The 24,783-nt window shown below is 49.6% G+C and overlaps 6 protein-coding genes across 6 annotated transcripts; 2 read left to right on the top strand and 4 right to left on the bottom strand.

Moving 5' to 3' along the window:
* Nucleotides 1–132: 132 nt before the first annotated feature.
* On the bottom strand, nucleotides 133–2,553 carry CI109_106785 (uncharacterized protein; the record flags this gene model as incomplete). The annotated part of the gene is made up of 12 exons (XM_032002150.2): nucleotides 133–669; nucleotides 730–798; nucleotides 872–943; nucleotides 1,005–1,050; nucleotides 1,106–1,210; nucleotides 1,268–1,343; nucleotides 1,421–1,624; nucleotides 1,699–1,831; nucleotides 1,915–2,003; nucleotides 2,068–2,091; nucleotides 2,156–2,215; nucleotides 2,322–2,553. The coding sequence occupies 12 exons, from the start codon at nucleotides 2,551–2,553 to the stop codon at nucleotides 133–135; spliced, it is 1,647 nt and encodes a 548-aa protein (XP_031863707.2).
* A 467-nt stretch (nucleotides 2,554–3,020) lies between these two features.
* Nucleotides 3,021–4,890, bottom strand: CI109_106786 (uncharacterized protein; the record flags this gene model as incomplete). Its single annotated transcript, XM_032002149.1, has 4 exons — nucleotides 3,021–4,113; nucleotides 4,177–4,351; nucleotides 4,411–4,739; nucleotides 4,877–4,890. The coding sequence occupies 4 exons, from the start codon at nucleotides 4,888–4,890 to the stop codon at nucleotides 3,021–3,023; spliced, it is 1,611 nt and encodes a 536-aa protein (XP_031863706.1).
* Nucleotides 4,891–8,428: 3,538 nt separating this feature from the next.
* On the top strand, nucleotides 8,429–11,700 carry CI109_106787 (uncharacterized protein; the record flags this gene model as incomplete). The annotated part of the gene is made up of 4 exons (XM_032002147.1): nucleotides 8,429–8,571; nucleotides 8,682–9,051; nucleotides 9,103–11,526; nucleotides 11,596–11,700. The coding sequence occupies 4 exons, from the start codon at nucleotides 8,429–8,431 to the stop codon at nucleotides 11,698–11,700; spliced, it is 3,042 nt and encodes a 1,013-aa protein (XP_031863704.1).
* Nucleotides 11,701–16,813: 5,113 nt separating this feature from the next.
* On the top strand, nucleotides 16,814–19,361 carry CI109_106788 (uncharacterized protein; the record flags this gene model as incomplete). Its single annotated transcript, XM_032002146.1, has 5 exons — nucleotides 16,814–18,348; nucleotides 18,424–18,520; nucleotides 18,602–18,716; nucleotides 18,779–18,941; nucleotides 19,022–19,361. The coding sequence occupies 5 exons, from the start codon at nucleotides 16,814–16,816 to the stop codon at nucleotides 19,359–19,361; spliced, it is 2,250 nt and encodes a 749-aa protein (XP_031863703.1).
* A 284-nt stretch (nucleotides 19,362–19,645) lies between these two features.
* On the bottom strand, nucleotides 19,646–22,115 carry CI109_106789 (uncharacterized protein; the record flags this gene model as incomplete). Its single annotated transcript, XM_032002145.1, has 4 exons — nucleotides 19,646–20,724; nucleotides 20,778–21,706; nucleotides 21,773–21,864; nucleotides 21,930–22,115. The coding sequence occupies 4 exons, from the start codon at nucleotides 22,113–22,115 to the stop codon at nucleotides 19,646–19,648; spliced, it is 2,286 nt and encodes a 761-aa protein (XP_031863702.1).
* A 740-nt stretch (nucleotides 22,116–22,855) lies between these two features.
* Nucleotides 22,856–24,713, bottom strand: CI109_106790 (uncharacterized protein; the record flags this gene model as incomplete). Its single annotated transcript, XM_065967912.1, has 6 exons — nucleotides 22,856–23,051; nucleotides 23,103–23,207; nucleotides 23,270–23,902; nucleotides 23,981–24,272; nucleotides 24,345–24,535; nucleotides 24,682–24,713. The coding sequence occupies 6 exons, from the start codon at nucleotides 24,711–24,713 to the stop codon at nucleotides 22,856–22,858; spliced, it is 1,449 nt and encodes a 482-aa protein (XP_065823984.1).
* Nucleotides 24,714–24,783: the final 70 nt, after the last annotated feature.

Below are 24,783 nucleotides of genomic sequence, written 5' to 3' on the forward strand. Positions count from 1 at the left end.
GTATGATATGATAGATATGCTAAAGCTACAACTTGGAAAAGTACAGAGATACAGCTAACACCCCGTCGTACGATCTCAAAGATTCAGTCCCCGTGTTCGCACTTCACTATCTGTTATTATGGCGGCGCCACCTCACAAATCGCCACCTCCAAATCTGGACGTACTTTTCCCACCACTCGAAAACCAGCTCATCATACCACCCAAACTTGGTCTTTTCAAATGACTCCTCGGACTTCCAGGACTGTTCAACGGACTTTGTCTCTTCCCCAACAATTCTCCCAGCTCCAATTTAGGCAATGGGACACTGGCCCATTGGTCTTTGCTCGTGATTCCTCTATGTACTGCCAGTGGGAGGAAGACCCTCGGTTCTCCATCAACGAGAGTCACTGTCAAACCACCTCGAGGATCAGTCGAGAAGATCTGGTTGGTAACCACATCGATTACTGGTAAGAGGGGTTTGAAGCCCGTTTGTTCAGGAGACAGGTGTAGTCCGATAGCAGCCGAGTGAGAGCCGTAATTCGTCAGGATGGATAACAGAGGTGGTTTACTGAGTGCGATCGTGTGGTTGTCGAGCTGATAAGGTCGTACGAGGGTTTTGTGGAACGGTGGATGAGAGGCGGAAGCACTCCGTCTGGCTGCATTGAGCGTGCGTATAAATTGATACGCGGTCTACGAAGGTACGATCGATATCAGCTAGTCCATTGGATCCTCTTCGGATGTTTAACTCACCGTGGTCTGATCATATCCATGTAACCAGATGGCTTCCCGATTGAAGGGATCTTCGCCCCCGGTCAGACCCTGATGAACGCATTAGTGGACAACCATAATGTCGAGAGACTCAAAGCCGTTGAAACACCGGTAGATTACTCACATGTTCTTGACCCATATATAGTATGGGTACGCCGTCATTCACAAACGGATACACCATGGCATTTCGAACAAGCTAAGATAGGGTAATTAGTCATACTTCAAGCGTATTGCTAGCAGAGTGCAAGGTTACTCACCGTGTTGTCATGCGTTATGCCCGCGAATCGAGGGAAATCATGGTTACTAAACGGTAGTTATAAGCATACACGGATCAGGGATCGCCAAGAGGTCAACCTACTCCAAGAATGAGCCTAATGTAGTCGGGTCTGGGAAAAGGCGATGTACGGTGTTGATCATATTGACCAGTTCTGAAATTGACCCAAAGAAATTGGCGAAAGCTCGCCTGGAGCGATAGCTGTCAGTTCTCCCATTGCAGCTTGTTGAAAGCCGAATCACTCACTGTAGATGGAAGAACACCGCAAAGTCCAACAGACTGCTCATGCTTTCTTTCTGGTAAGGAGCGACATATGTTGGATCTACATCGCGACCAAATCAGCTCAAAATCTTATCTCACTTTATATCATTCGAGGTAAATCAGGACTTTCGCACTCACCTCCATGTAACACTTCTCCCATAGCGACTACCCCTGCGGCTTTCACGAATCCAGGCCAGAAATCCTTTCTCACATGCTTGACAGTATCGATTCTCAAAGCGTCGATCTCAAACACTTTGACAAGATCTTGGATCCAGTTGTGTAAAGCGGAGATGACGCGAGGTGATTCCGTATTCAGATCTGGCATGTTTTCAGATAACCAGCCTGTGATCGTAATGTCATCAGCGCTTGCACAGGACGTTGATGTGATAGTTAATTGTCCCGGGTTAACCACTCACAATTCTCCACTTGCCATTGCACGTCCCAATCCGGTATGCAGAACTCGTGGAAATCCGCTGGTGAAGTGAACGGACCATAATGCGTTCCAGGCAAGAAACTATCACGCGAGAGCGATCCAACGTGGTTCACGACCTATCCAACAGGGACGACTCGATCGTAAGCTTGACTCCGCAGTGAGGTTTTGACCGGCTGAACGATATGCGAGTGAGACTCACCACATCAACCATTAGATACATCCCTCTGGCATGTAGAGCTGCACTGAGCGAACTGAGATCTTCGGCTGTTCCGAAATGAGGATTGAGTTCTGAAGTTCCATTGTCAGCTTTGCGTCCAGTTATGAAGGCTCGACAGGGGAACTGGATACGCACGGTAGATATTTGAAGCCCAATAGCCTGTGTCCAAGTGAGCTCGAGCGATAATAGTATGGCATAGAATTAGGCGAACTAGGTCACTCACCATGATATGATTCATGTCCACTTGGACTTTCGACATTCGCTACGACCGGTGAGATCCATACTGAGCCCGAAACAAAGACCAATCAGCTTGATTGTCCGACACCCACACATGCATAACACAGAGATAGTGGTTCTGTAGCATCTGAAGCCATAGCCCAAATGCTCACCGGTATCAAACCCCATCCCTTGGATATAATCCAACTTCTTTACTATTCCCTTCCAGCTACCTCCACAATACACCTTATCCGCCGGATCACAGTACGCAATTGCATCGTCGGACCTTGCGAACCGGTCTGTTAGGACTTGGTAGATTGATTTTGAGCGAAGTTCGGAAGTCGTCAGTGCTAAGGCAGCAAGCGGGGAGAGGATAAGCAGCTGTACTAAACTTGAGAGCAGCATCTGAAAGTCTCAGATATGCGGTATGAATGAGATGAAGTGAAGCAGATGTGAAAAGTCAACGACAAGGATGTAAGTTATGCGATATTATTCTTATTTTGGAGATGTGATGCAATCAAAGTGCGTCACAATTGCGAACTGGAACGCGTCCGATTAAGCTTATCTCGTGTATCATTTGTGGCAGACAAGTTGTTCCCAGAGCATGACCCAGTCCAGTCTAGTCAAAAGAGAAAGTGATGTATGATGCATTCATTCGAATTGCATCTGAATCTTTCAACTGGTTTCCATAGTAATCACCAAGCTGCATGGATGGTCCTACTTACACCGAAATATTTATATAACACTGTACAGATTAAAATCCCTTCCTTCCCATCATCTCATAGTAATAAATGATGTACTACGCTCTTTAACCCGCTTCATAGTTGTAGCCCAAATCTTTTTACACGACTTTGAATGACGTGTTGATCCATTTAAAGTCTCTCTCGGTGCTCGGTGTCGTGCTTCTCCTCGTCGTCGAACGCCTTCTCGATGGTGTTGGCTCGTCGAGCGATCTCGGCCTCTCGCTCCTCCTTGGTGACGGCACCGAAGACGATGTCCATAGCCTCGAGGGAGATACCCTTGGTCTCGGGAAGGAGAGAAGCCAAGCAGAACGATATCATATTGATACCAGCGAAGAAGAAGAAGATACCACCCTTGGGCATGTGGATGACCATTAAAGGAGTAGCCTTGGTGACGGCAAAGTTCCAAAGCCATTGGGTAGCAGCGGCTGTCATGAGACCGAAGTGACGGGTTCTGTTGTTGAAGATTTCGGAACAAATGACCCAAGGAAGGGGTCCGACGGAGAAACAGTAAGGGATGACGAAGAGGTAGATCATAACGGCCATGGCGATGGAAGCGGGGGAGACGACCTTGGCGTTCTTGTCGGGCAAGTGGGTGTTGAAGATGGCACCGACGATCCAGAGGAACATGGACATTAAAGCGACACCAACCATGAGAGGCTTCTTTCGACCGAATCGTTCAACACCGAATGCAATGAAGATAGAGGTGGAGACGATTTTGACGATACCGTAAATACCACTGGCCAAGAGACCAGTCTTAGCACCTCGGAGCCCAATGGAGGAGAAAATTGTAGGAGCGTAGTATGAGATCGAGTTTTGACCGGACCATTGTTGCAAAGTGAAGACGACGAAAGCAATGAGGAATCGGATAGGATTTCCCTTGGCACCGATTTCTCTCCAAGATGCACCCTTGGTAGCCTCCTCCTCCTCTCGAATCGCGGCGATGATTTCAGCGAACTCGAATTGGACAATGGGGTCTGAGGGGTGGAGTTTACGGATCCAAGCCAAGTTGGCGAGTGCTCGGTCCTCCTTGTGCTTGGTAGCGAGCCATCGAGGAGATTCCTTGAGGAGAGGAAGGAGCATCACCATGAAACCGACAGGGACGAGTTGGAAACCGATCGGGATTCGCCAGATAATGTTGCCTCGGTTTTGGTTCATGAAGGTAACACCGTAGTTGATCCAATAACTGAAGGCAACGCCGATGACGACGACAACCTGGAACATACTATGAACAACATGAATCAGTTCAACTGTATATCAATGTGAGGTAGTAGTAAAGGTGACTTACCCAGTGATTCGTCCTCGAATCTCTTTAGGAGCGATCTCACTAGCGTAAGTAGGGCAAACGGCAGACATGAGACCAACACCGAAACCCGAAGTGAATCGACCACCATAGACCCAAGAGATCTGGTGAGTGGCGGCGGTTTGGAAGATGGCACCGATGATGAAAATCCAACAACCGGCTGTGTGGTGGAATTGTTAGTGAGTGATAGTTTACATCAGAGAATCGCGATCGACTCACCCATGAGTGCCCATTTTCGACCGATTCTGTCTTGAACAAAGGCAGCAATGATTGCTCCGAAGAAGGCACCACCTTGCAAGATGGCAACAACGTTTCCTTGCAATTCTGCAACTCGTTGAGCGTTACCGACCAATCCAAAGGAGTCGACGAACGACTTGAGGGCGATCACACCGCCACCGAGACCAGTGTCGTAACCGAAAAGGAAGATACCGAGGAAACCGACGGCAGCTTGCATGTATGCTCTGCTGTGTGCGTTCCATGGTCGTCGAGAGGCCTCAGCGGTGGGAACGATGGATGTCCCAGCGGCTTCAGCGCGGAGGGTGTCCGAGCTATATGATACAAGATAATCAAAATTAGTAAATTGCCAAGTGCCAAGGGATGTGATTTAGGGTTGCCACTTGGCATGAACTGCGCGATCGGCGGCGAAAGGGTGATTAAGGATAATAATAGATGAGTGGTGACTCACGCAAGGCCAACCATATCGAATAGTGACTTGCTGTTGTCGATGTATGTATATGAATCAAAGAAAGTCGATGAAAGCGAACACTGAAACTTGAGAGTGTCGATTTGAGTTTAACGAAAAGGAAAGGGGAAGATTTGTCTCTTCAGATCGCGTTGTTATATCTTTTTTTCCCTCCCAGCTCAAATCTACGATGAGAAGCATGGGTCATGAGAAAAACAATTCAATCTTCACCTGTCTTGTCGTGCATGCGCGCCGGGCGGAGCGACGGACTGAGCCATGATCATCAGACCTTTCTCTCCCTGTCTCTTCCCTCCTCTCTCTTCTCCGCCTCCACACATGCAGCATCATCTATTTTCAACGCGGGCCGACGGACCGTTCAACGTTAAACAGATCAAAGTCCGGGGTGTGTTACATTCTGGGAACACGGTCCAAGAGCCGAGAATAGATGATGGGATGAAGTTTGACATCTCGGCACGACTCTGGGGGGAGGGGGGGGCGGGCTCGTGAGATGTTACCCTTGATCTGGGGAAGGGGGAAGTATCACGAGAACAGGGGTTTGGCGGCTTTGGCCCGAGCAAACAGCTCCTGACTCTGCTCGTGCTAGAACACATGAATCGACGCATATCGGATTAAGACCAAACGAGCGTCAGAGGGGAACCAAGCATCCCGAATTAGAAGAACAGGTAACATCGGTCAGGAACACCCTTAATAAGCCCTTCTCCACACACGGCCCGGTGGGGCCCGAGCTCATTTACGACTACTTGACACAACAAACTCTGTCTCGATCGGCGGGTATTTTCAAGGTTTCTATTACCGGTTGGTTACCTTAACAGTGGGAATCACCTCTTTGAGAACCACTAGCGTCCAAGCGAGTTAGTCGCATGTCGAGAGGATACCAATAACAGGTAATTGGGGAAAAGACATTTCCTAATAGTACTCCATCATATACTGTACAACGTAATCAGAAGTGGAGGGAGTGGAGGGGGACACAGGGTCACAGAGTGGCACGTTAGATCTTGCCCTCATGTATATCTGTCAGGAATCAAGCCAACATTTGGGATCGAATCGCAGAGGACGCATCTCCACAGACACGGACGCCAAGCAATAGTGACGGTCAAAGCTGTCGTGCTGTTGTTCATTTGAAAAGGAGGGAAGTCAGTTATTACCCGTCCTCGCCGCGTCCACACGAGGAGGACAACGAAATCTGTACAAACGGGCCGGTCGGTAATTTTTCATTAGTATTCCAGCTAAAGATACTTTTTCTTCTGTCGTACATCAAATACTGTGACTGACGCGGAGTGCACAAAACAATGTCCGGACCGCCGCTACCGCCATCGAGTAGTGTCCTGCGATCGCAGCAAGAAGGAGCGTGTGCTACAACGATACAACCATTTTGGGTTGACAAATGAAATACGCTCGGTCTTAGAGGGGTTGGCAATGGATGTGGTTTGTAAGCAGTCTAGTCGAATTCGGCTCGGTCATGCCGACCAGTTCTGCTTGGAATGTGTCGGTCACGCTTTGCTCCAGGCCGAGGGCTGTGAGATGAAATGCCCATGACGCTTGGCTTCACGCTCAAGGTCAGAGTGGCACACTACATTGCATTTGATAGAATTTACTCTGCCATCATCTCGCACTGTGGTGCAGAGTCGTGCGTGGTCAACGTCCAGTTACGCCCCACTCTTCTTTCACACACTGCATTCTGCCTCTTTCCACATGCCTAGTTTTCGGGCTGTTCGTACAGAGAATATCGCCACCCCCTTATCGCTACCAACGTCTCGCCTCATGTGCTTTCAGTGTTGTGGCCAGATCAAGATGTATAATGTGATCACGCTCAGAAATTCTGAAGATGTCGGTCCAGGAACTCTTGAGGAGGCGCCAACCTCTCCAAAACCCCTATCAACCAAGACACCGCCCCACCCTGCTGTTCCGATGTTGATCCATCAATGCGCTGCCCATGGCGATATCGTCCCCAATGGTCAGGAGAGGCAGAGCGCTGAAGGTCAAGAAGGGCGCGGTGTAAGATTTTTGGATCAATATGATTTGGGTTTGACGTATCAATGTGGTCGGTGAGAGTGTTAGACGTGGTATATGTATATGGAAGTGAGAATGGGAGAGTAGCTGCGTTGCCCGAAACACTTTCCTGTCTGGCTGCAGGCCCAGGGTTGGAGAAGAGCGTGTGGTAAGCAGGTGGGTCTGACATTCTTGCTTTGAGACCAACGTTACGACTGGTTTTCAGCTTGTATGAAGCTGCCCTAGCGGTTGGGAATACTCATCAATCGAGAATGACATGTGGTGGGACACACTACCTCTATTTGCTCCTATTGCTACATCCCCTCCTTTGACGACATGCTCCACGCAACGCAGGTCTCTTACACAAACCAATATGAAAGGTGGACCGATCATGGTACACTTTACATCGCGCAAGCATGCGGAAGGGCTTACCTATTTGTGTCAGGAGGGGAACATGACATCCTTTCATGCTTTCAAGACAGGTAGAGCCCTCCAAGAAGCTCTCGATCGAAAGACAAATCGTATCGCATGTCCTTCCGTCTCTACTGTCGACAACAACGCCGACACCTAGCCGACCATCCCCGCCCTGCCACAACACCACTTTGCTGATTCTTTGACACGCAAATCGAACACATCCGTTCAACTTCGCGGACGGATTCCTACAATGAACACAATCGAGAAGCGCCGTTCCCCATCCGCTGACTCGACGGAATCGCCTTCTCGTCTTCGCATTCATACTATGGCGATGCTCGCCATTTCCGCTCCCCTGGCTAGCTTGACAGCACTGTTCTTCCAATCCATTTTCTCCACCCGTCATGACCATTCAATCGATCGTTGCATCCGCAAGCGTGTTCCGGGCCTACAGGACGAGAGGAGGGGCGATGCATAAGGCGTTGATTGCCTAGTGATGCGTGGTGGGTGGACAGGATGTAGCGATAATTATTGTATCATTGTAACAGCTTGCCATATCAAGTTTAATAGGCGCGCGGGGCATGTAGAATAGTGTAGGGATTTCCCATTTAGGTGCCCGGTTCCGGTTCATAACACCCAACTCAGGGACGATTGATCCCGTTCCAGTGTAGTATCACCGCGCTCATCTGTCACTCTCTCATTCATGTCAATCGTCGACACCCTACCTCTCGCAGCACAACCAGAATCATCACAATCACCATCCACCACAATCACCCAGCATGCCGTTATCACGAGACCTACAGGACTAACCCGCCCAAGTACAAAGCATTATTTATTATCATTGCCCACTTGCTAGTCAATTAGGTGCCGCCATACTAGAACCCGTCTCGCTTGCCGTCAATTGATTCAGCTCGTATCCACGTAACTAAGTCTCCTATCCGTCGGAGCTTGACATCATTACATCAACAAACCCATTCTCGACACGTTGCATCCACTTGTCAACACCTTGTTGATTCCAACACGCTCATCGACTGGAGTGCCTCATCGAGCATAACAGAATACACGGCGAGGACAGATACGACGGCACGTGTGTGCTTCGTTAGTTGATCGGCACATCAACCCCGCCTGTCACCGATGACATCGTTCAATCCTCTTCCGGCTCACATCCAGGCAGCTCAAGATCAGTTTGAGGGAGGGGTACCGACACCCACGTACATGGGGATGGTAGATACTGGTGCCCAATGGGATTATATCATCGGAAAGGATGGGCGTAGGAGGTGAGTCCCATCGTCATTTGGCGGTTCAATAATCACCATGCCATACGTCGCTTGAACATCAGATTTTCCCTCTTCCTCTCCTTTTATATACAGTGCTGATTTTATTCCAGTCGTACACCCTCACGTTCGCCTCATCGATCAGCTACAGCACCGCCGGTACATCAACCATCAGGGCTGTCACACTCCGTGGACGTTCCCGGTCCATCTACCTCTCATGGTCTATCCATGACACCTCCGGGAAGTTTTCCCTCCTCTGCTCCGCAAGAACCGACCATCGATGAAGAAGCAGCTGCGGCTGTCGTGTCCCGGAGTCTGCGGGCACAGCAGTCGAATGGGAATGGAGGGACTAGTGGAGGCAGTTCGTCGAGGAACCCGAAGAGTAGAACGAGGATGGTGGGAGATTGGCAATTGCAGAAGACCTTGGGAGCGGGCAGTATGGGAAAGGTCAAACTGGCGACGAATGTGGTGACCAAAGAAAAGGTGAGTCATGCGGGACCGGGCAACGAAACATGCTAACGGACTGCCATCAAGTGTGCGGTCAAAATCATCCCTCGATATTCCGATGCCACCAGAAGAGAGGAGCCTAAGACAGCTGAGGATTTGGAGAAGCAAAGACAAAAGGACGAATCAAAGGAAGTCCGCACTATCCGTGAAGCTCACATATCCCTCCTACTACACCACCCCTACATCTGCGGTATGCGCGAATTCATCTCCCATCAGAACCACCACTATATGGTCTTCGAGTTCATCGATGGTGGTCAGATGCTCGACTATATCATTTCACACGGACGCTTACGAGAGCGAGCGGCGAGGAAGTTTGCCAGGCAAATCGGATCAGCGTTGGATTACTGTCATCACAACTCGATTGTCCATCGTGATCTCAAAATTGAGAATATATTGATATCGAAAAACGGAAATATCAAAATCATCGATTTCGGTCTATCCAACCTTTACTCCCCTACCCGACATCTTTCTACCTTTTGCGGTTCACTCTACTTTGCTGCACCGGAATTGCTGAATGCCAAGGTCTACACCGGTCCGGAAGTCGATGTTTGGTCTTTCGGTATCGTCCTCTATGTCTTGGTATGCGGTAAGGTACCATTCGACGATCAATCAATGCCAGCACTGCACGCTAAGATCAAACGAGGAATCGTCGAATATCCTTCATGGCTCAGCGCGGAATGCAAATCGCTGCTCAGTCGGATGTTGGTCACCAACCCTGCGGAACGAGCATCTCTGACCGAAGTTCTCAGTCATCCTTTCATGACCAAGGGATACGATGGTCCGCCAGACTCGTTCCTTATTCATCGTGAACCACTGCGAGCGGAAGAGCTGGATTGGGAGGTGATCAACATGATGAAGGGATTTACGTTTGGTTCTCCTGACACTATCCTCGACGAACTTCGAGCGGTGCTCACATCGGAGGCGTATCTCGCATGCGTTGCGGCTTGGGATTCGCGGCGCGACAAGAAACGCGGACCAGGTGCTTCGACGTCAAGTATGACGTTGAGCGATCAAAGTGATTCACCAAAGAAGAAGCGTTTCAGTGGATTTGATTTCAAGAAGAAGCTTTTCAAGGAGGACAAGAAAGTGGAGGAGCAGGCTATTCGAGACAAAGAAGTCATCGATCCGACTCGAGGTTTCGATCCTCTAATCTCGATTTACTTCCTGGCGCGGGAGAAGATGGAGAGGGAGAAGGTGTACGGAAGAGGCCACTTCGCGTCATCACAGCTATCCGTCGACACGCATGGCAGCACGAGCTATGGAATGCCCGTTCCGCTGTTGCAAGCGCCTCCGTCAACTCATACGATAGGATACGAGACACCGCGCGACTCGGACTATTCCCCTCAACCAAGAATTCGAACAGAGGAAGTCCCTAACCCTGTTATGCAACATCCCTCCATGGACCGCGAGCAATCAAGAATTGCGGATGTTCCCACCGCCCACCAAAGACAACCTTCTCTCAGCCAGCCGCCGTTGCCTCCCAGTCCTCTACAGCCCAGTCCAATCGACAAGAACGAGGAGAGCTTGACGAAGAAGTTTAGCATGCTTGGACGAGGACCACGACCTCCCTCGGCTAATCGTTCTCGTAACGAGATGACCGCGTCGCCCTCCATGCCAATGAGCACGGATCACCGAAGAGCGACGACTATCGCAGAAAAGACATCAAAACACGAGAGGAGAGTGTCTGTCGGAAGCTTCACCAACTCTGTCAGCAAACTTAGCGGACTCGGTCGAAGAGCATCACAAAGAGAACGTAAACCGAACACACCTCCGGATGGTGGTTGGCTCAACTCACCAAAGGAGGCTGACGAATATGGGGCTGAATCATCCTCCGCGCGGCCACCACCTACACCTGAGCCTGAGCTTGTCGAAGAGCCCCATTCGAACGGCGATGTTAAACCTAGTTATCTCAAGGGCATCTTTTCCGTATCGACAACCTCGACAAAGGCAGCGCCTGTGCTGATCAAAGATATCTCGACGGTCTTGAACCGGATTGGCATCAAGCATCGACCAGTACGAGGCGGATTCGAATGCGTGCATGTGCCAAGTATCGACCTGGCGAGTGTGGTGAACGGCGATGAAGCCAGCACGAGCTTATCGAGCGTTGCACCGCCGCCTCCGCCAAACTCGACAAAGCGCAAGCCGTCACTGAGACGGAAGAGCAGCAAAGCAGCGATCAACGGTGGCGGAGCGAACGGCAGTGCCATCACAGGTCCCTCAAGCAGAGGACCGAGTCCAGGTCCTGGCAGAGCGATGCAGGGCAACTCGAGTGGGACAGTCAGTGGAGGTGAACTTGCGACACAGACGCCCGTCACTCCAGCCCGAGGGAGAGTGCTGGGTGCAGCTGGAGCAGGACCAGGAGAAGAAGATGAAGTGGATGCGTGGGCTTTCGCTCAAGCTGGAGGAGCGGGGAGTAACCTCATTGTCAGGTTCGAGATCTTTGTGGTCAAGGTGAGTTTGCGTATTTCTCGTTAAACTTTCAGCTACACTCGCTAACGCGTCCCCGTGTCGTCTTTACAGGTGCCGGTACTACCTCTTCATGGTATACAGTTCAGGAGAGTGGGTGGTGACGGATGGCAATATCAAATGTTGGCCAAGGCGATCCTCAGAGAGATGAGATTGTAGCCCAAGTGAAGTGACGATATGAGAAACGATAGGTCTGGCTGTTCAGACTGAAAATAAAAGAACCCATACAAGATCGACTATGGTGTGTATATCTTGTCTAGCTTTGTTGTTTTAGCCATCATATCAAATGAAGAAATGTTATTTTGCCTATATGTGCGATATTATGAACACTGTTTGCCCGAGTGATGGGGTATCATACGATTTTCAAGTTGAACTAACACTGGTACGAGCTCAAACTGAACTTCGATTATCGTTACTCTGATACTGTATCGTATCTAAGACTTCATGCGACTACTAATGTGAGGTCATCACCGAACTGTTACATACTGTCCCTACCTGTTTCTTGTGTCGTGACGGCCACAGTATAACACAGCGGCATATGGACCTGCTCTTGAGTCTTGGTGCCCGGTGAGCTGTACTCAGGCAAAGTTTCTTTGCATCGGTCAATTCACGTCCCATCCTTGTTTTGACCTCGTCCTCGTCCTTATGACAACAACCCTCATCCCGCAAAAACATCTACAGTTGTCAAAACTACGACTACTTGCCATCTAATTGTGAAAACCAAGTTGGCTAGCCAAAGAAAAGAGATGCTTCCGAGTTACATTCTGCTCATCCACATTTGACGATGCACAAGCTAATGATTGAGTTCTGATAATCCAAGTCTAGCCTACACACCGCATCATATTTCCCCATCTTGACACATCCTGACACACTCTATATCTGCCATTCTGTTGTTCCGCTCAATCCTGAATACTTACACCCCCACTAATATAATATAAACAAAATTCTGGTGGTGGAACAAGTGGAAACCTGCTCATTCCTCACAAGCTTGAGATTTGAGTTTGTCTGGCCTTTGGCGACGGTTGGTCTTCTTTGTGATTGATCGTTGTTGTGACAGCAAATTTGCTCCTGTCTTAGCGTCTGAAGTAGGATTGGTGTCAGATTCACCCGTGTGTTGCCGCTTTTCCCACATGGTCAGCTTTGTGTAGCAACCACATAGTCTGGGGGAGAAGAAAGAAAAGAATGTCCAACACAACAAACTTACACATGTAGAACACAGAATTTGTACACCCCTTGCCCTCGTGACATACACTATCCGACCACATGGTGGAGTTTTTCCACCTGTTTGCTTGACTTTGTGGTCTCTACATTGGGTTGATTGACAAGGACAAGTGTTCCGCAAATTGTCTGTTGATCTGGATGATGAGGAGACTTGGCTACTTGACTGACCTCTCAATGAAATAGATTGTAGTACCTCTCTTGCCTTTGTTCCTAAATTAGGGTTCCTTTTAATAGCCCGGAGTGTGCGTGCCTGTATCATTGAAAACATCCTTAGCATCCTACATATCACTTTACCAGGTACAACTGATGTTTGACAGCCTGGGCTTGCACAATGACTTACACAGGCTTTGCATATACACAAACCTGCAATATCTGCTAGGTTTCTGCGATTCTGATTGACACCGCCACACATGGAACAACCAGTTTCACTATCTTGCCGATGGTCCTGAGTGAAGATGGGTGATATGGTCTCAGATGGTGTGTGTGACTGAATGCAATCCTGGACAACTATGCTAGACACCTCTGACTCAGCCTTGTTGGGTGCATAACCTGTGGAATGTGTAAAAACATCTTCTTTGTGAGACACAGCTGTTGAAGCCATTTGCATGGATGAGGATGAACAAGAGACTTCATGGTTTTCATTTGTGTAACTAAAGGCAGAGCAAGGGTCACTAGAGATGCCAGATTCAGTTGGACCAGCTGTGGAGACCTGCCGCTCATGTGCTGGGAAGCTGGCTGTTGGTAGTAAAGTATCCTGAACATCAAGTTGGAAGGTGGTACATGAGTTGTATGACTTATCTGACTGGGGTGCTATCGCTGTGTGGGCCAAATTGCAGGGTGAAGCAGAATCAAAGCCAGCTGAGGCAACTTGTTGGACATTAACTGCTTTGTTAGTTGAGCAGTATGGCAAAGGAAGTTTTTTCTCTCTTGGTATAGGGAATGATATGGCATCCCTTGGGACAGATGGAAAGTCAGATTGGGCATATGCAAAATAGTGATCACTGGACCTGCTGGTTTTGCAGGAAGCTGACTGCTCTGCAGATGCAGCACCTTGAGTAGATGTGCAACTGAAGCCATTGGCGTCGAATTGTTGTCTGGGAGGGTTTGATCTGTGAACACCATCATGCCAGGTAGGATGCTGAAGAAATGGGTAAAAGTCATTATTGTTGACTGTAGATGTTGTTAAAGGGTTGTGACGGGGCAGCCAAGTGGTACCATACAGATGATATGGGTTTGAGCCGTACAAGTCCTGCAGGTGCTCCCTGATCGGGGGCAAGATGTCAAGTGATTCATTCCGACCGTGACCTTCATGTGACTCTGGTGGGGCACGGTTTGGGTAGGTGTCAAAGGTTGTTGGTGGACTCAAGCTTGTGATTGGTGAAGATCTTCTTGACTTGTGGTTGGCAGGTGGCGATGAGGGCTGAGACTGAGATGCATCAAATGGCAGGATCTTGTCGTTTGGTTGTTGTTGCCGCCCTGGAAGCCCAGGCCTAGGTCGGTTCTCAAATTCTGCCAATGAAAGAGGTTTGGTAGACCTCATGGATGGTGATCTGGTAGCAGTCTCTCCCACACTGCCAAGATGCTCTTCATTGGGGGAAACTGGCATGTTGGCATTGGAGTTGTGCTGTGCAAGGTGAAAGATAGGTGTGTATTAGATAACACTGTATTTGTACTGTAACACTAGGGAGAAGGAGGTATGTGTTTGCGCAAAGTTCTGATTAGAAGGTTACATTGTGGTGAATCAGGGGGAAGAAGATTGGTGACTTCCATGAATGAACACTGAGAAGGAATTTACACTTAGAAGGTGCCTATATGACATGACAAACATGATTGCCAAACAAAAACTAAGAAAGTATTCAACTGATGGAACAGTATGATTTTATGTCCCACGGTCTTCTATCCCTTCACCATGGGGTCAGTCTTATCCCGGTCCATGCTGCTGTATCCTATGGTTGGGGCTGTAAATTACAACGATTGCATACATAATCTGGCCCTGCATGCACTCACGAAAATCCCGTCATTGTCCTCAGTTGCCAAAAAAGGATCCTTTCTGTGTGAAGGAGATAAAAACTTCATACAGGTGATCAAAACTTCTGACTGTTAAGGTTTCAGTAATTTGCAACGAGGTTAAGAATTCTCAAAGTACGCAATTCATGGAAGCCATATGAAAGAGCTGGAATACTGATCTGTTCTCAGAAGCGAATTCGAGAAGTCTGTCTTAGAAGTTCATCCCAGGAAGCTGTTATCAGAAGTCTTCCCAAAGGTCTTCTCAGACAATGTAATGAGAATAAGCTCAAAGGACCGTCCATTGAAAAGCATGTGAGTGGGTGTATTGCATCATCACTGTGTGGGACTGTCTCAACCAAATAATCGTTATAAGTCAAGCTATGTCAAGCTTATTCATGACACCTCAAATCAGCCTCCAACTCACACAGCTCATATGACAAACATTTATGGATCAAAAAGTACTTGTAAACTCTGCCTGCCAATGTATCTGCCAAAAGAATCACCAAGCAGTTGCTGCATTTCTGGCAGTGTGATTGATACTGATACACTGAGTGTATATTCCGTACACACTCACCTTGATGTGTAACAAATGTGTTTTGATCTCTCCAATACATCACTTCCATACAGTAAAACAGTCTCCCAGAGTCTCCCAGTGAGCCCTGATTCTTGTATGATGGGTATGTGACTGGTATAATTCAGACTTAGGGAGGTGTCCCATCAATATTCAGGCTTGGTGACTGAGTCACTGAGGCTGAATCACACTTCAACAATAAGGTATAACAATGCATTGCCTAGTGAGGCTATCTGAGAGCTGTGTCACGATGATCCACAGAGGCTTCAGTCAATGAGGCCCTATCACACCACGGAGACAAGCTTGAGCGATATTTGCCAAGAGGTGTCAACTATAATGACAAAATGGGCGAGATACTCAGCAAGAATGACAAAAATGGCGAGAATCCGAAGAGAACAACCTCAGTATGAGCGTTGTGGCCTTGGACTGACTGAAGGCTAAGTGATATTGTCAAGAACAATAGCAAAGGTACGGTGTATGACTTTCAATCGGGAAACCACTAACGAGAAGAGTACAAAGATGAGAATAGCCATTCCCCTATATATCCATCCATCCATCCATCCGTCCATCTATGTTGAGCGATAATTTACAACTTGGCCACTTTGTTGAATTAGACCGAGGAATGGATGGGTTTATAAAATGAAGTTCTACGAGTTCGACAAGAATAGCGAGTAGAGCGGCGAGTGTGTCGGGATTTTATAGGTCACATGATGTATGTGGCAGTGACTGTCATGACAATCTGCCTCACTCTGAAAGGTCACACCAATTTGAGATCTGCTGGAAGTTCCACACTGGCTATATGTACCCAAGGATGTTGATCTTTGTGGCTGCTAATCATGACATCAAGGAGTTGTATACATGGTGTGGTGATTCACAATATGACTGCATATGGTCGTCCTGCTGTCACTATATTCTCCTGTATATCTGGCATGGATGTGTATTGTGCATTGTGGACGTTGACCACTACATCTACACAATCCAACAAAAATCACAAAGGATCACACCATCATAGATAGCATGCAGAGAAGGCGCTCTACGTAGCGAAGTTGGTACGGCGAATCCCGGTAGCTAATAGTGATCGGGGTTTGAGCCCTTAAAGACCGCGCGTTAATCTTTTAGGTTGTCACTCGTGCCTTGGAATGTCGCGGGTGATCTCCCCTTAGCACTTGCCACGGCGCAGAGAGGAGAAGGGCGTAGGGGCGATGACCAGTCTCCTAAATGAACTGCTAACTGTTACCACACGAGTCGCCGGAGCGGTAACAAAGGGATAGATGATCAATCAGGGCTATGTCAGGACGGTTAGGAAAAGTTGGGTGTTGCCGATTGAATCATGAAGATGTTGTAAGCAACCTTATCCAAATGAGTGCCATCGTGCAACCAGCAGAACCAACGTCCATATTTGAGATCGTCATCTACACCTGAACAACACTTAGCACACCCAGAACAAGCAGTCCCATCACACGCATCACAAGCATGTCTCCGCAATCTACGCCATCGTCCTCGCGTCAGTCGCCTAACCAAATATCATCTCCGCCTGGTCAGACGCCTCAGACCAACGCAAGTCCGATCCTTGACAGAGATATCAATCGTATCTTACCCATTCGCGACCTGTCTCCTAGCCCATACGACCCACGTCGGGTATCATCTACCCCTACCTCCCCTGTATATCCCAGTGCTACCGCCATGCTCCCTACGGCTTCTGCCGAAGGGTCAAGCACTGGAATTGGTGGATCACCGCGTCGAGGCAATTCGCTTCGACGTAAACCTGTTCCTACCCTGCACATGCCTCAACCGATCTCATATCCACTTCCAAACGATAGATTACCTTCCAATCACCCATTCGCGAATGCCAGACCATCACCGACAGGTTCTCCAGCCAGCGCCGCAAGTACCGCTCGAACTGGGAGATTAGAAGTACCTGGTGTCGGCGCAGGAGCAGGACGCGATACCGCTTCGAGCTCCAGAAGTAGAAGTGGAACTCCCGATTCTGGTACTCGGAGAAGCACACCACCACCACCTCATCGAAGAGTGGTGAGCGTCGGCGCACCTGTTATACCGCCCCGAAGTGGAAGTAGAGGACAACCGCAAGACTTGCTGTTGATAGAACAAGATGAGGGTATTCTCTCGTCGAACGACGATGTGGCAACTCAAGCGTTACAAGCACGACTGGTTTCGCTCTCCCTCGATCGTCCATTACCTCCCGTCCCACAAGAAGGTGACTCTTCGCAAAGACGACGACGCTCCCTATCAGCAGATTCTCCCCTTCTCCCTACTACTCCCCTTGAGAAGACGGCGAACTTCGCCCCGCCACCCGAAATCAAAATCCTCGATCCTCAAAATGCGCCCACCGGAATCGCTGCTGGAGCTATGGGAGGTACCAAGATGAGTCGGGAGACCTCCTCTTCCAGAGGACGATTCTTCCGCAAGGACCATTCGGACAAGAACAAGAAGGATGAGAAGAAATCAAAGGCCAGTACCGCGGTCGGAGTCAACGAGCTCGAAGATGAAGAATTCGATGTGAATAGGATCCCTTCCAAGAGAAGATTATGGGAAGCGGGGACATGTTTCTTGAAAGATGAAGAGGGACAATTGGTCTGTTTCGGCGACTTCTTCCCCAGATGGGAAGATAGCACAACAGTAACGACGGACGATCTCCATCAACAACATCAGACAAACAGCGCCACCTTGGAAATCAACGACAGCACGACCTTCATGGAGAAGTCAACTTCGGAAGATCCTGCCCACAACGCATCGCGACCTACCACGAGCAAGACACCTGTACATAAAACGGTCATCTTCTTCATTCGTCATTTCTGGTGTGGTCAATGCCAAGATTACACTTTCGCCTCTCTTTCTTTATTAGACCCAGTGGCGCTCGAAAAGGCAGGAATCAGGGTCGTCATCGTCTCGAACGGGAGTTGGAAGATGATAAAGGCGTATCGGAGACTGTTCAAGTGTCCATTCCCAATCTACGTGGATGGACCAAGAAGATTGTACCAGCTCATGGGGTGAGTTCGGACTCCGCGCGCATTGAGATGTCATATCGATCCGGTAACTGACTGTACTTTTGGCTGGAACCGCAGAATGACAAAAATGACCAATGACTTTGGTCCTCTGTTCAAAGGAAGGGCAGCGTATCATCAGCGTAATGTACCAGGGCAGCTAGTGCAAAGTCTAACCGTGAGTTTTCGATCACCCTCTGAGCGCCCTTCGAAGATTCGATGACTGACGTAACGATCATGTTGTCGTTTCGCTCCGCAGAACGCATTCCGAATGCCTTTTGCGAATCCCGGTACGATCACTCAGCTAGGAGGAGAATTCGTGCTCTCGCCCGGATGGAATTGTGATTTCGCCCATCGCATGACAACGACCTCCGGTGAGTGCGGTCTGGTTCACAACTGAAAGACCGATAACTGATCGCGTAACTTGCCTGCCTAGATCACATGGAAGCACCCGACGTCTTGCGCTTAGCAGGTTGTGAACATCCTACAAAATCGGAAGTGTCGGCGGTAGAATTGGCCGAGTCGCAAAGAGAGGAGTTGGAGAAACTCGAAAAGGAGATGAACGATTGGAGAGATAGGAGAAAGAAGGAGTTGGAGCGGTAAGTCCTTTCATTCAGTAGGATGTCTCGACAGTCGTTCGGATTCGATTGCTGAACCAATTGCCTTTCAATTCGAGTAGAATCCAAATGAAGAAGGCCTCCAGACGCGGATTGCCATATAGACCGTCACGTCAAAACTCCGGGATCAGCATCGGTCTTGATACAGAAATTGGCGAGAACAATGACAAAGACGTCGTAAACGAAAACGCAAGGAAGAAGGTTGAGGCAGAAAATGATTTGCAATGGGCGGAAGAGCAGGAACAATTCGAAGTGGACAAGGACCAACTAGATGCAAGGTTTGAAAGAGTAATGCGAGAGGAGGAAGAAAGAGCAAAGGAGAGAGTTGCGGCAGGGAGGCTGATGTTAGCGAGAGGGAAAGGCGACTTGGAGGTAGAGGTTGAGCGAGAGTCGAAGCAGTAAAGGAGTCGTCGGCGATGAGTATCTAGTCAAGCAACTAGTTTTGAATCGGAAGAACGGGATTGCGTTGTAACCAATGTTGTTAATACGTTATATCAGTTTTAGACCTAGAATCGAATGTCATGTTAGTCTGTCAGTATAAATCGGTTGTCTGCTAATACCTTAAACTTTACTGGACAGCCCGGACTCATTCACCTTGTGCCGGTTAGGCCGGTCGTCATGTCGCTCTTTGCGTTTGCAAGCCTTGAATGCACAATCTGTCATGCTTCCATCTAAACACGCCTAGATTACGCTCTGACCTCCGACGGACCATCCAAACTGACTTCCTCCATCTCCTCTTCCAACCCCGTGTTCCTCGCCGTCGGTAATCTCCCGCGTGCAAAAGTGTCACCAGCTTCTGAGCTAGGGGCAGTGATCGTCGTGGGACTCGTGGAGAACTGATCGTCGGTGGTCGCAGGACTAGCACTTCGGGCTGTTCTGTTATCCAACAAGCCATCTTGACTGTCAGTGGACACGACGCTTGATTCACGTTCTGCTCTAGAAGGGGCTCTTCGAGGTCCTCCTAATCCAGCATCTCCTCGAACGACTGATATTTCTTTCTCTTCTTCCGGTGCAAAGGATCGGATGGTAGGGTCAGGTGATTTGATTGCCACAGGAGGACGACGGATGGCCGAAGTCGCTGCGATGATGGAGGGAGGTACACTGATCGAGCCCTCTGGAGTTCGGATGGCTGCTCTGGGAGTTTGGTCGGTTTGCGATGAGGTCTCGTCGAATGATGCTTCACGCGACAGAGGAGATGGTGTACGAGAGAGAAGGACAGGGCTTCGACGGTGTTCCAGTCCGGCCATTGCCAATCTCTCCTCCTCCCGTTGCTTGTCCATGTCGAATTCGTTCATCTTCGGAGAACCAAATCGTTCCGCCTTTCCTCCTTCAAGGTCGATATCTACCATCTCCGCCTCCGAGCTGTTTCTGTACGTCCGACGATTTGCAGAACCAGCGCTAGTATCCAGATTCATGACCCATCCGCCTCGCAAACCGGACTGCTCAGCTTGTTGGATGGCCGCCATCGCTTGCACATCAGCTCGGGTGGGTAGATCAATAGGAGAAGGCGCAGGTGCAAGTTCGCGTTTACGAATACGCGGAGGGGATCGACTTGGTGGTGATAGGTAGCCAGATGTTGAGGACGATGCTTTCAGGGGATGATCCATGGTTGTGGTGACCGGAGTGATGACACGTATCGGAGAAGGGGTGGGATGTCGGATCTTTGGGATTGGAGGTTGGTCGGGGGAAGCAGGAGGGAGGAGGACATCGGAATCGCGGGGAACAGGTGTACCTGGCGCAGCAGGAATTTGTGGAGAGGCGAGGACTACGGTATGTTAGTTAGCAACCACAATGAATGCGGCGCGCTGCTCAACTCACCTGGTATCTCTACCTGTGCTGCACTCTCTCCCACTCGCATTCCTATACCCAGTCCATCCAAAGCCTTTTCCTTGCCCTTGCCGTCAAGACCCACTAATCGCCTTGCTTCATCCATACCCTTTTCGATCTCAACTACGTCGAGACCAAGTCCCAATCCTTCCCATCTTCGTACACTCCTGTCCCACCACGCTTCCAGGACGTTCCAGCCTCTATACTCTCCTGCCAGTCGTAATCCTTTGCCTGATTCTCCGTAGGATGCTCCACCATTGTAGCTGCTGTAGCCAACATCTTCCTCCTCGTCGGATGAATTAGACTTCTCTGCTTCCCATCCGTCCCCACTCTCGAGTTCCTCAACGAAGGCCGCGAGCCATTTGCCCCATCCTCCTTCTCCATCCCCGCGCCACAGGACGCATTTCCTATCGAAGTCGCGACCAAAGACGATCACCTGTCCCCAAGAGCCGTTAGACCCGGGATCAAGGTCGATACCGATGTAGTTGCCTGTTCTATCGCTGAGAAGAGGAATCCAACCTCGACACGCGTAAAGAGTCTTGATCCAGTTGGGAGGGACACTCGCCATCGTCGCAAGGACTGCCGCATTGCTACCAGCCATAGGGTCGTGCTCTGCTTGCCGCCAGAATGCCCATTCTCTCATCACTTCTTCCAAGGGAAGAAAGTGTAAACCGAAGAAAAGACCACCGGACCCAGAAATTTGACCTGTCGCTTCCAAGTCTTGTCCATCTACGGCCATTAAAGACTCTCTTACAGCGCGAGGAAGAGGACATCCAAGTTCGGCTTCGAATGCGGCGAGGAGGTGAGGGTTGACGGGTCCATTGAGGGTCTCGAGCAGTTCGGGGAATGAGTCGGCAAGCGTATTGCGAAGACGATGGAATGTATGTGTGAGGGGAGGGTAGTAGGACGGAGAGGTGGGGCTGAATTTACAGTCGATCGCCCATTATCAGGATCAAGCTCGAGCACAGATCGTCGAAAGGACTTACAAGTTATCTTTGCTATTTGGGGGATATGCCCCATACACAGCACTTCCTCTTCTACTGGGTCCAGGTGATGAGGACGCACTATCTACTTGAGGCTGCGGTCAACCACAAATCAGCCATCATGCACGCTTTTGTGTGAATGCCCAGGCTGTATACCTACATATGTGCCATCTCCGTAACCGTTTCCGTTGGCGTATCTCGTCCCGGCCCCCGACGTTGTTGGCAGGCTAAACGCGTCGATTGTCGAATTCATCACCGACCGCCTGTTCGCGTGACGGGAGGAGTAAGCAGCATTGTTGTCGCTGCCACCCGAGAAGAAGTTTGATATGGAGCGAAGGATTGGCATAGTTGTTTGCTGGACGAGTTCCTTCAGGTTTGTCGGGAAGGGCGGTAAATAGGACTGCGGAGCGGCCTAGAGGAAGATGAGGAGGACATCGTCAGTGCTAACCCATATGCCGGGCGCGAAGAGCCGTTTGGTGAATGTTGAATCGTGCGATGAATGATTACAGGACCAAAATACTTACAGAGAAATAGTATCGCTGGTTGGACTCGAAGCAAACACTCTACTCAGGGCTGTACAGCTTGTTATCTGACGAAGCCAGCTCTAACACTCTATGCTCGAAACAAAATGATCTCCTTTCCCTGAGAGTTTCCGAGGGGGATCGTATTGCGATGAAGTATGCGGTGGCGATGATGTGTTGATGCTCTGTCTGAGCTTAGAGCGCTGTGTAAAGCGACATGGGTATACAAGGATGGGATGGATGACAAGACAAGAGGAGTAAACTGACGTCGCAACAAGAACAAGAAGGGACAGCACGAGACGCGCCTTAGCGTCCCAATTCGCAAGTGCGGCAGAATTATTTACGTAACTCCACTTCCCGGCTGATCATTTGGCGTTGAAGGATGTCACGGTCAGCAACAGCATTGGGTTCGGGATCGCATGGAGGCGAGGATGGGATTGTACATAGATCATGCACTATGCAACGTCCTGACAGATTCGACACTTCCGCCAACGTCGATGCTCTTGTCCATGCACGACGCGAGCAATGCAAGATTTATGATTCATGATTCAAGCAAGTCTATAATCTATGACGCCGCACGCTGCAACTCGTCCCAAATACAAGTTGCAGCCACCTGACCGCCTGAAGTCGTATGATCCTTCGTGACAATTACCGCAAGCCTCTTGGCCCTCTCTCGCACCTCAACAGCTCTCTCAACGTCCTCGCCGGTTCCCATCACTGTCAACAGGGCTGCACACAACTCTGAATAAGTGCAGTTGGGGCTACGGAGCGAGGGATCAGTGCCGTGTGTAGAAAGCTATGTGAGCACTCACGCAGACTGCCTATTGCCCCATAGCCCAATGCCAAAATACTCAACCCTGTTGGCGAAGTCGAAACAGTCGAACCAAGCTGGTAGAAGCACCTGTGGAATCCCAAGTCTAGGAGTGGTGATTGGTCAGCTGAACATGCTCGGCCGGGACGACTGAACCGCTGAACTTACGCGAGCGCTTCATGGTATGAATTACTGCCCCCATGATGAACATAACAACCGACCAGTCCACTTGCGAGGATACTGACTGGTTCAGCCTCAAGCCAGTCGACAACGATGAGTCTGTCTTTGACTTCGTCCACCCCTTCCAGATCGTAACCGCCCCATCTCTTCAACCTCCATAACACTTGCACGTCTTTTCTCTTGTCTAGCAAGACCCGAATAGCTGTGAGCATATTCTGAGCGAACTGCTTTGTGGTACGATGGTGCGAACCAAGCGAAATCAACACTACAGACTCGTGTGTAGCACCGGCAGACTTTAGCTGATCGAAGAGCTGAGGGTCAACCGCTTTGAAAGTTCTATAAATGGGTAAGATAGGACCGCAGCACACCACCGTATCCGGATAGATCGCGGGAATCTCTGCTTCGGCGGTAGACATACAAAGGACCTTTTTGGTGAATCGATCTGCCGTAGAATCGACCAGGAACGGCATAGGTCCAGTATATCCTGCGCCGCTTCGAGCTTTGATGAAGGCTTTGTACGGCTTGTCGAACAGATTAAGCCAGATGAGGGGGAAGATCGTCACAAAGATACTGGCAGGATAAAGATACCAAGGCATGACGATTGGGTAACCAGTCGCCACACTGTGAAACGTCAGTCAGCGTTTGCAGTGGACCGGCCGATTGATAGTTCTAACTCGAACATAAGATATGTCAACTCACGCTGGCCAGCTGAAGGCTCCAGCTCCCTGAGCCGCCTGTCCGATCTCCTTGATAGTGTTCGGACTGAGAATGATATGAGGTCTTCCAGTCGCCGTTAAAGCGTCTCTGGCCGACTCAAAGCATGGATCAACGACCACCAATGCAGGGCTCAAGTCGGCCAGTAGGCCCTTGACGCTCTTCGCGGTTTCAAGGTAGTCTCCGGGTGCTTCAGGATGCATGATAGAAAAGAGGCCCATGAGAGCTTGACAAGCTCCGATGAACCCTGGAGACTTGCTGACCGAGGTGAAGTTATCTATTTAAGTACAGTGGCAATCAGTGCGACCTCAAGAGCGTGCCGAGAAGCGTAAGACAGCTCGATGCTCACGATTGAACCTCGGGTCATGCTGATTATCCCGCTTGCTGATGGGGTCAACGATTGAATGAAACGTCACGCCCTCTTTGGTACGAGAGCGCAGCGACTCGTAAGATCCCAGATGAATCTCGAGATCATCTTGGTGCTCCCTCTTCAGCCAGTCTATGACGTTCAGATGGACTGAGGATTGGCCTAGCTCGGGACTGTTCATCAAGGGCGGGGAACGGTGGCAAGTAGAGATACGGTATACGTCGAGCGAAGAACAGTGGGCCAGAATGGAGCTGCATCAGCCCACGGTGTAGCACAGACGAGTGACACTGTCGAGTATCAGATGGCTTGAGCAACATACCTGGTCAAGAAGAGGACTTTCGGCTTCGACATATTGGGACTTGACTCGATTGTTGTATGTCGAGTGAGAGGGATACATGCGACATTCTAGATGAGGATACAT

The sequence above is a fragment of the Kwoniella shandongensis genome, chromosome 13 (genome assembly GCF_008629635.2).
Source record: "Kwoniella shandongensis chromosome 13, complete sequence".
Classification (NCBI taxonomy): Eukaryota; Fungi; Basidiomycota; class Tremellomycetes; order Tremellales; family Cryptococcaceae; genus Kwoniella; species Kwoniella shandongensis.